This window comes from Aplysia californica, unplaced genomic scaffold, assembly GCF_000002075.1.
Source record: "Aplysia californica isolate F4 #8 unplaced genomic scaffold, AplCal3.0 scaffold00773, whole genome shotgun sequence".
In the NCBI taxonomy this organism is placed as follows: domain Eukaryota; kingdom Metazoa; phylum Mollusca; class Gastropoda; order Aplysiida; family Aplysiidae; genus Aplysia; species Aplysia californica.
The window spans coordinates 295,471-304,425 of record NW_004798043.1 but is presented as its reverse complement, the minus strand read 5'-3'; the positions used below and the strand labels follow the sequence as shown (position 1 = coordinate 304,425).

General features: G+C 42.3%; 1 protein-coding gene across 1 annotated transcript in view; it reads left to right on the top strand.

Annotated features, from left to right (window-relative positions):
- Positions 1 to 8,955, top strand: part of LOC100533545 (apolipoprotein E receptor) — a gene marked incomplete at its 5' end in the record, with an annotated part of 121,309 nt that overhangs the window by 23,366 nt on the left and 88,988 nt on the right. Inside the window, 9 exon segments of the mRNA XM_013088594.2 lie at positions 136 to 310; positions 1,017 to 1,151; positions 1,527 to 1,769; positions 2,662 to 2,848; positions 3,219 to 3,429; positions 4,540 to 4,738; positions 6,317 to 6,442; positions 7,032 to 7,175; positions 8,560 to 8,688. Coding sequence (XP_012944048.1) covers positions 136 to 310; positions 1,017 to 1,151; positions 1,527 to 1,769; positions 2,662 to 2,848; positions 3,219 to 3,429; positions 4,540 to 4,738; positions 6,317 to 6,442; positions 7,032 to 7,175; positions 8,560 to 8,688 — 1,549 coding nt within the window.

Here is an 8,955-nt window from a genome sequence, read left to right as displayed (position 1 = left end):
ACATACATATATCTTTGTTTGTTCACTACCCGTCTATACTCACCTCTCATCACATATGCTCCCCCTACCGTCCTCCTCTGTGGGACTAGAAAAGACAGATTAAAAGATGACGGCTGAGACCTTTTTTCTTTTCAGGTGGCACACATCTTTGGCATGACTATCCTAGAGAACTATCTGTACGTGGCCAACCACCTCAACAACAGCATAATCCGCGTCCACCGCTACAACACCAGTGTCCCCAACCGCGTGGTCAGCACCATGACCAAACCCGCATCCATGAAGATCTTCCATCCTGTTGCTCAGACTTTTGGTGAGATCTTTGTACTGTTTCCCTGTCTCCTGTTCTGAGATTTAATTTAGCTTTAGTAAGAGTTTTATGGCACTTGCAACACAAATAGGACATATAGGTGCCGAAGATTAGAGATTGTTACTTGAGAGTAAAGTTCAAAGAAAAGATGGATGAGAGATAGGAAAGAAGGAGCAAATCGCACCAGAGCACCCAACAACAACCACCCACTATTTAAGATTTGGGAACTGGTAGGAATGAAGACTTTCATTTTGATACGTTGTAACAAGCACACCCAAGCACACCCCACCCCCAAATCATTCTCCCTCTCTGTGAGATGTAGGAAGTGACCTGTTTTGCTTGTGTAAAATTTGCTCAACTTGAAAGTTAATGAAGCCATGCTTAGGGATATATGTGTGTGTATGTATATATGTATATAGATAAGTTCATTCCAGCTAATTCACCATAGAGTTATCTCTGCCAAAAATGTTCAGACTATACGTAATCTTGATCTATTATTGCCCAACAGACACCACTCTTAAATCATACTTTTTCCCCGTGGGCTACAGATGAGACATTAGTTGTTTTTTCCCCTTTATGTCTGTATTTTGTACTGAGTGTTGTCAACAGTGATAACAGTACTTAGCACTGCCTAAAATTGTAAGGGAAAAAAACCCAATTCAATTATCTGAAAAATGTTCAGTAAAATATTTGCTTCCTCTTGTTTCAGACCAGGCAGATCTGTGCACCAAAGTGAAGTGTGAGCACTTGTGTGTCCCGATTCCCAGTAGTGGTGGGCCGACGTCTGTGAACGCTTCCTGTATGTGTCGCCTGGGCTTTGTGAAAATTGACGGAAAGTGCCAGGGTATATGATTTTTTTTTTCTGTTCCTAAATGGATTATGATTTGTTGGTCTTATAGCTGGAACTTTGGTCTGGTTGGGAACGATAAAAGTGAATGTGTTCTGTACATCAACTCACTTTCTCTCTCTTTCTTGTTTGCATGCTTGCGTACGTGTGTGGGTGCGTGCGTGCGTGCTAGTATTCCTTCCTCCAATAATATTGTTCTCAATTTATGTAAACTATTGAGATGCTGCACTAATTTGTGGATTTGCTTTGTCATATATTATAATGTATAGATGTATGGGTCAAAGGCCTTTCAAATCAATAAAATTATCTTGAAATCTATATGGTTGAGTGAGTAGTTCTGACTTTGACTTGAGAGTATCTTCCTTTCCACAGCGGTCACCTCCTCCAGGTTTCTCCTGCTGACCAATGTGAGACAAGGGATGGTCCACACGGTGTCTGTTGACCCAGGCCAGGCTCCCAGAGACCTGTACCCTCCCATCAACAACTTGGCACAGCCCAACGCTGTGGACTTTGATGCCTCCAAAGAGTACATCTACTTTGCTGATGTTTTCTCCTCGACTGTTGGAAGGAGGAAGTTCAATTCTGATGAACCGGTGGAAATCTTGCCGATCAAAGGTGTGGACGAGACTTGTGTATTTTTGTGTGAGACGGCGGGAAAGAGCGGGAAATTTTTTGGGTTGTCTCTGTTGGAGTTTGCTTCTTTCTGTCTCTGAGGGAGGGAACTGTGGCAGAAATTCTCATGTTTGACATTGGCAAGAGAGGTGTTTTGTTGCCTTCTCAGAAAACTGTTTTTGGAACCTAGGGGCTCTGCTGAGGGGCATGGATTGGGAGGGAGGTGGGGTGGGGATTTTTTGAAGGAAAGATGGATGGTGTGAGTAGGAGTGTGTTCAGGTGTTCAGCGAGTGATAGGAATGGATGGTGGATATACAAGAGAAAGTTTGTTAGGTTATTGGGAGGTGGGGGGGAAGGAAGGTTGTTACGAACAAGTGAGATGAGCTTGGTTATAAATTATGAGAAGGTGTAGTGGGAATGGTAGTGGGTGTATAGTAGGTTGTTGGGTTGGTTATGGTTTGAGGTGATGAGTGTTTTGATTTAGTAAGAGATTTACAACACTTGCAACACAAAAGGTCATAATAGTGTTGAAGATTAGAGATGTTTTTAGAGAGTCGCATACAAAGAAAAGGAGGAGTTATAAACATGATAAATGACTGATTAGAAAGAAGGAGCAAACCACACCAGAGCATGTGCCAATCAGCTACATGGTAAGTGTGTTGGATGGGATTTGGTAGGTTATGGGGATGATTGGTAGGCGGATGGGAGGGGATTTGGTTTCTTTTAGGAACAGCGTACTGATATAGGTGTGATGGTGGTACAAACAAATTTGATCATGCATTAAATTTTAAGTTATGCAAATTACCTTGTCGAAATAGTCAATACCCCATAACAAGCCCCCATTCTTTTATGAAGCGTTACCAATTTGTTCCTGTGTATATTCGCGCACCCGCAGGTCTCAACTGTGATGGTCTAGCTGTGGACTGGGTTGGTCAAAACCTGTACTGTGCTGACCATGGGCGGAGCAAGATCTTTGCCGTCAGTCTGCGGGACATGAGTCAAGTGACCACTATACTGGATGCAAGCAAAGTGGACGGCATGAGCTTCAGTCCAAAGGCTCTAGCTGTAGATCCCCTCAATGGGTATGCCTATCTACTTAAAGCCTCTTTTTAAAGAGTCTTGCTTAGAGACATGTTCTGTTCGTGCTTTTTTCATCTTCTATTTGTGAACAAATGTTCTTTTCTTTTAGTAGATCTATCTTTAAAAAAGTTTTCTTATCTCTGATTCCTCATATTTTTGCTTTTATATCTATCTTTGTCTCCCCCCCCCCCCTCCCCCCCCCCCAAACATTCACACTGGCTCTTTCTGCTCAATCCACTGCATTAAAAAAAATCTTAGCACTTTTTGTTTTGCTTTTACTCTCTACCAGGAGATGCTGCATACATAACTTTTTTTTAGACCTTTCACCTGTTTCACCTCAATGAGATGAAGGTTTTTAAAAATTTCTCTCAGGTTCCTGTATTGGACCAACTGGGCGTTGCCAGTGGGGAACGGCAGTGTGAGTTGCTCGGGTCTGGACGGTAGTCAGCCCACAGAGCTCCAGGAGGGAGGTTTCCACTGGCCACACGGAATCTCCCTGGACGTTCCAGAGCAGAAACTTTATGTCTCCGATGCTTTCTATGACAAGATTGTCACAATGAAGACTGACGGGTCCGAGATGACGGTGAGTATTTGTTGATAGCTGATACTGTTTGTCAGGGATGGGCCACTTGCTCAGATAGTAGAGTGCTGGACCGCAATGCAGATAACAGTGGTTTGAATCCCTGATAGAACGTTGTTGATCTGCGTGAGTTTCCAAGGCTTGCCTCCCACTGGGATGGTAATGTCGAAGGTGATTGTTAAGTAAGCATTTGCACCTCTTTGTCAACTGCACTGTGTTGAAACAGGCTTTGGTCCCATGCTATTACGTGCTTATGTTTAGCTTGATGCCACTTACTCATAGTTTAAGAAATGTTTTTCCTTGACATCTAGAAGCTATGCCAAGTTACTGCTCCTAAATGACTCACATCGATACTCTCAGCATATACGCTGAATGAGGATATTTTACAGTGTAGATAAAGCAAGATATTTTTCTTCAAAAGGTCAGTTTATCTACTGATAAACTGTTTTTTTGCTGTTTAAAAAGTTCTGTGAACTTATTAACTCCGTTTTGTGTAATATTTGTGCAGTTTGTTCAAGTATAGCCTTTTGTTTGCTCATGGGCCCGAAAGGAAAGTAATTAGAAATGGTGGTTGAATCTGAATCATTTATCAATTTAATATTTTTTCCATGTATGGACTCGTCTTTAGTCTGAGGTAATACTTTTTCTCTCATTTATCAATTGTATTGTTTTTTATTGTGTTCTTTGAGCTTGCCATCTTTTCCTTCCCGCGTTACTGATTTTATTAGAAGATTGTACTCAGCTTTCTCTGTAATGTGTTGCCTACCTGTGGTTAGTTGGTTTATTTCGGGAAAAGTAATTGAGTACCCATTTGACATTGAAGAAGAGAGTGACGACAGACTGTCCAAGACCTCGTGAGTGTGAGTGGCAGTCGTTGGACAAGAGCCTAGTCACTCGTCATTGCAAGTCAGTCGGTCAGCACATGGTGCTAGATAGGGACAGTAGAGTAGGCTGTCGCATGAAATGTGAATTTGTGACTGCTCAATGGACATCCTGTAGTCGGTGATTGCTACAAGAGGTGGGTGTTTTTATTTAAACTACACTACCTTTACTTCTTTCTGTTTTGTCTCTGCATATTTTCATAAATGGAAGAATTGGGTTGTCTTTTCACAGGAACTCATCAGTTTCAAGGACAATAACCAGTATCCGTTTGGGATCAGCAAAGTGGACAATCTTCTGGTGTGGGCTGAGTCAATGAACGGCAGCCTCATGCAGTTGGACCTGGACACTGGCTACAGTTCTGTCCTGCGCAATAACAGTGCCCCTATCCTGGATGTGAAACTCTATGACAGCAAACTACAAACACCACTAGGTCTGCAACTTGGTTTTTGTCGTTGTTTGGGTAGTTGATAGATGTTCAAGGGAGGTTGGTGGGTGTACAAAAAAGGTAAGACATGCTAGTGGGATGTGAAAACTATGACAGAAAATTCTTAACACCCCAAGGTTTGCAGCTTAGTTTTAAGTTTTGTTTGGGTAGTTGATATAGGTTCAGGGGAGGTTGGTGGGTGCGAAGGGGATGTGATGTGTTTACAAGAGTGGCAACAAAGGCTTGTGGGATGTGAAGCTCTATGACAGCAAACTCCAAACACCACTAGTTCTGCGACTGAGTTTTTGATTTTGTTTGGGTAGTAAATGGGTGCTCAGGGGAGCGTGGTGGGTGCTTAGGGGATATTGGAAGGTGCTCAGGGAAAGATGCTGGGTGCTTACAGGAGGTTGGTGGCAGTGTTGAGTTCTAAGCTCAAAATATTTTATTAACGAATAAACGTGCTTTTTTCTAGTGTCCTTAAATAAACGAGCGAATAAACAAATCAGACTATATCAGACTGTGGGCGGGCAGAAGTTAATCAATGCATGGCAAAGATTCATTATTCAGCTGTTTGAGTCAATGCTCATTTGTGATGTCACGAACGAGCAAGCCCATCGAGCCAGTGATGATACTTTTGGCTCGTTCGTTCATGACGTCACAATGTCGCAATGAAGCCTCACTAGCACCTTGCACGTCGATTTTCAATAAATAACGTTCATTTCGAGCACATGGTGATTGGATGGTTCTATCACCCTGGTGTCCCATGTCTGCTACCCGTTTGCTTGTTTCTCAATTCAGTAATGAATTCGGCCAAGATCTAGTATTGCTTCGACAGTATGATACAGCCAGCTCATTATTGAGCCTCGCCTGTCGTGCAGCCACTTCTTGTCTACAAATTGCTGTCCCAATAGTGCCTGATGTGCCAAACTCAGGGTGATCAGCGGTACATCTTTGGCTGAAAGCGAGTGATATTATTTTATTAGTGAATCATTTTGCCCACTGTGTGCAAAGTGGTCCGCTTTTTTGAGTGCATCCTCTTGGCTCTTGATTAATGAATCAGTAATCGATCACTTACTACACTACTAGTTGGTGGGTGCTCATAGGAAGTTGATGGGTCAGGGGAAGTAGGTAGGTGCTCCTTGTCATTCCTGTTAGTTAAAAAAAAAATTTCTTTTTACTTTTTTGATATTGTCACTGTCTTGGTCTGGCTGAGGTCATCTCTGTGACCATTAGTGTCAATATTGCTATAAAAATTAAACTGAAACACTGCATCTGCCTTTATGCGTTTGTATATATAAATAAATGCATGTGTGCCTATGTGTGCATGTGTGTGTGCGTGTGCGTGTATGCATGCATAGGTGAATCCTGCTTCTTAACTGTCCCTCTGTTGTGGGGATTGGCGGTGCTCTGGTGCAGTTTGCTCCTTCTTTCTTATCAAACATATATTCTCCTTATTTCTCCTTCTTTTTTTGTGTTTGTTACTCTCTTGTAATAGTTCTATGCTCCACCATATTTACCACCTAATTGTGTTGCAAGTGCTTTAGAACGCTTACTATAACATAAAACACAAAATGTCTCCCACAGCCAACCACCCATGCTCCACCAACAATGGAGGCTGCAGTGACCTGTGTCTGCTGACCCCTGAGGGTGGCCGAGTGTGTCGCTGTGCTGATGGGAGAGAGACCTCTGACAATGGGGTCACATGTACTGGTGAGTTAATTACCTTTTTAAAATATTATTGGTGACTCCTAATTCATTATTTTCATAGGCTCTGTTTTGGTGTAATATTAGAGTCTTGTGTTTCTCTAAATGTGTAGTGAGCATAATATTATACTGTTTTGAAGGAATTTTGTTTTATGAAGTTTCTAGTTTGAAAGGAAGCTTCGTGTTGATCTATTTTTATGCTTGATAAGATCTTATCATGTACTTGTTCATAAATTTACAAGGTTAGAATATCCAAGCTTGAATATTTTTGTGAAATTCCAGGATATGTTTTAGTTAATGACGTATGCAAATTAAATTTACTGATTGAAAAAAAATGTATTAAAGAATCTTATTGTGTCAAGCGCATTATTTCAATGTACAATATGGAATATAATTTTTTAAAATCTTATATTTTCCACAGAAAAGAGTCTTGGAGGCAAATTTTTTGGTGCAATTTGAATGAAGTGTTTTCTCTCAGTTGTGGTGTTAGGGAGTCTAAGGCAGCCCTTTGCTGTATAAAAATGGTTTTTTTTTAATGCCCTAGATCTTAGGTTCTTTTTGTTTTTTCTATTCCTTATTGCCACTGTGTTTTCAGGGAAAGTTTCAAGTCTGGGCTGTGCCCGGTCAGACGACTTCCAGTGTGATGATGGCCAGTGTGTCCGTGGCCACGCCAAGTGTAATGGTATAGTGGAGTGTGCTGACCGCTCGGATGAAGCCATAGACTCAGGGGCTAAGTGCAGTGAGTATGAGGGGTGGGGAAAAGTGGCTGTGGTGATATTGGTATTGGAGAAGGGGATAGGTGTCAGTGTGAGGTAGAACGGAATACTTTTAAGGGGGGGGGAGGGAAAGATGTAAGGGAAAAGTGAGGTGAATGGATTGATGCAGGAATTGGGGGACATGGGGAGATGTAAGAATTTGCTTGAGATGGAGAGGAATGAAAAAAAATGGGCTCTTTGTGTTATATGCCTGTTATGCTTTCCATCTGATAGGTGGTTTGACTGTTATTGACTAATTTGTTGAGGTATTGATTTATGGGCTGTGTTACAGACGTTTGGGGGGGGGGGGGTTGAATGATTGCAGGAGCAGTAAAATTATTAGTTAAACTTTAACTCAAATACTCAAGCAATAAATTTTGCTGTAGTAGTTAAGTACTGCTGCTTTGTGTTGTCTACCAGACATGTTTTCACACATTCCAACATCATGACTGAGTTTTCTCCGCTGTGAGGAGGATCATGGGTGTGTGTCTGAGAGAGACCATGGGAGTGGGTCAAAGGGAGATTGTGGGAGTTGGTCTCAGAGAGATTGTGGGAGTGGGTCTGAGAGAGATTGTGGGAGTGGTTCTGAGAGAGATTGTGGGGGTGGTCCGGAAGGTGATTGTGGAAGTGGTCCTGAAGGTGATTGTGGGGGTGGGTCTGAGAAAGATTGTCAAAGTGGGTCTGAGAGAGATCGTGGGAGTTGTCCTGAGAAAGATCGTGGGAGTGGGAGTGGTCCTGAAGGGGATTGTTTGAAGGTGTGGGCCTGAGAGAGGTCTTGGGAGTAGGCCGTGATGTTCTGCCTGTAACTGTTTCTTCTGCTGCTCCTTCTTTCCTCCCTCTGCTTAGTACTGACTCTTATAAAGATTTGTGGTGGGTAGAGAAGGCTAACAGTGTAAGCTGATAGAGTTGGCTGATACAGTGGGGTTATAAAGGGGGCCAATTCAGTGAACTGATAGAATAGGCTGATAGAGTTAGCTGACAGAGTAGGCTGATATGGTTAGCTGATAGATTGGGCTTGTAGAGTAGGCTGATTGAGTAGGTTGATAGAGAGAGTAGGCTGATTGAGTAGGTTGATAGAGAGAGTAGGCTGATTCAGTAGGCTTATTCAGTCAGGTGAGTAGGCTGATAAAGTTAGGCTGATAAAGGAGGCTGATAGGGAAGGCTGATACAGTGAACTGATAGATTGAGCTGATAGGTAGACTGATATAGCGAACTGATAGATTGAGCTGATAAAGGGGGCTCATAGACGAGAAGCTTCACAGTTGTAGTGATGGAATGTGTGAGAACAGACGTAGCTTTTTATCTATTCTGTTTGTTTAAATCTTCTGTGTTGTGAAGATGTGCTTTGGTTTGTGTTTGGCCCCCCAGATGTCAGCATGCCCTGCAGCGAGGACATGTTCAACTGCAACGGCTCTGAGTGCATCTACAAGCACTTTGTCTGTGATGGTGATCAGGACTGCAAGTTTGGAGAGGATGAAGATGACGAGCTGTGTAATTGTGAGTTCTTCTTCCGTCACTTTTTTTTTTGTGGTGTGTGTGGGGAGAGGAGGGGGGAGATTAGATTGGATGATTGGATAGATTGACGGTGGTAGTGATGTGGTGAATGGGTGAGGAGGGAAATGTGTTCATATGGGGATAGGGATTTAATGTTTGCGTTATTTTTTATTCAGGTGTCGTATAACTTTTTTCTGCTTGAGGACAGGGGTATTGTGTGTGGTAATTTTTGTTTTTTATTATGACGCTGTACAATATTTAATTCCTGTA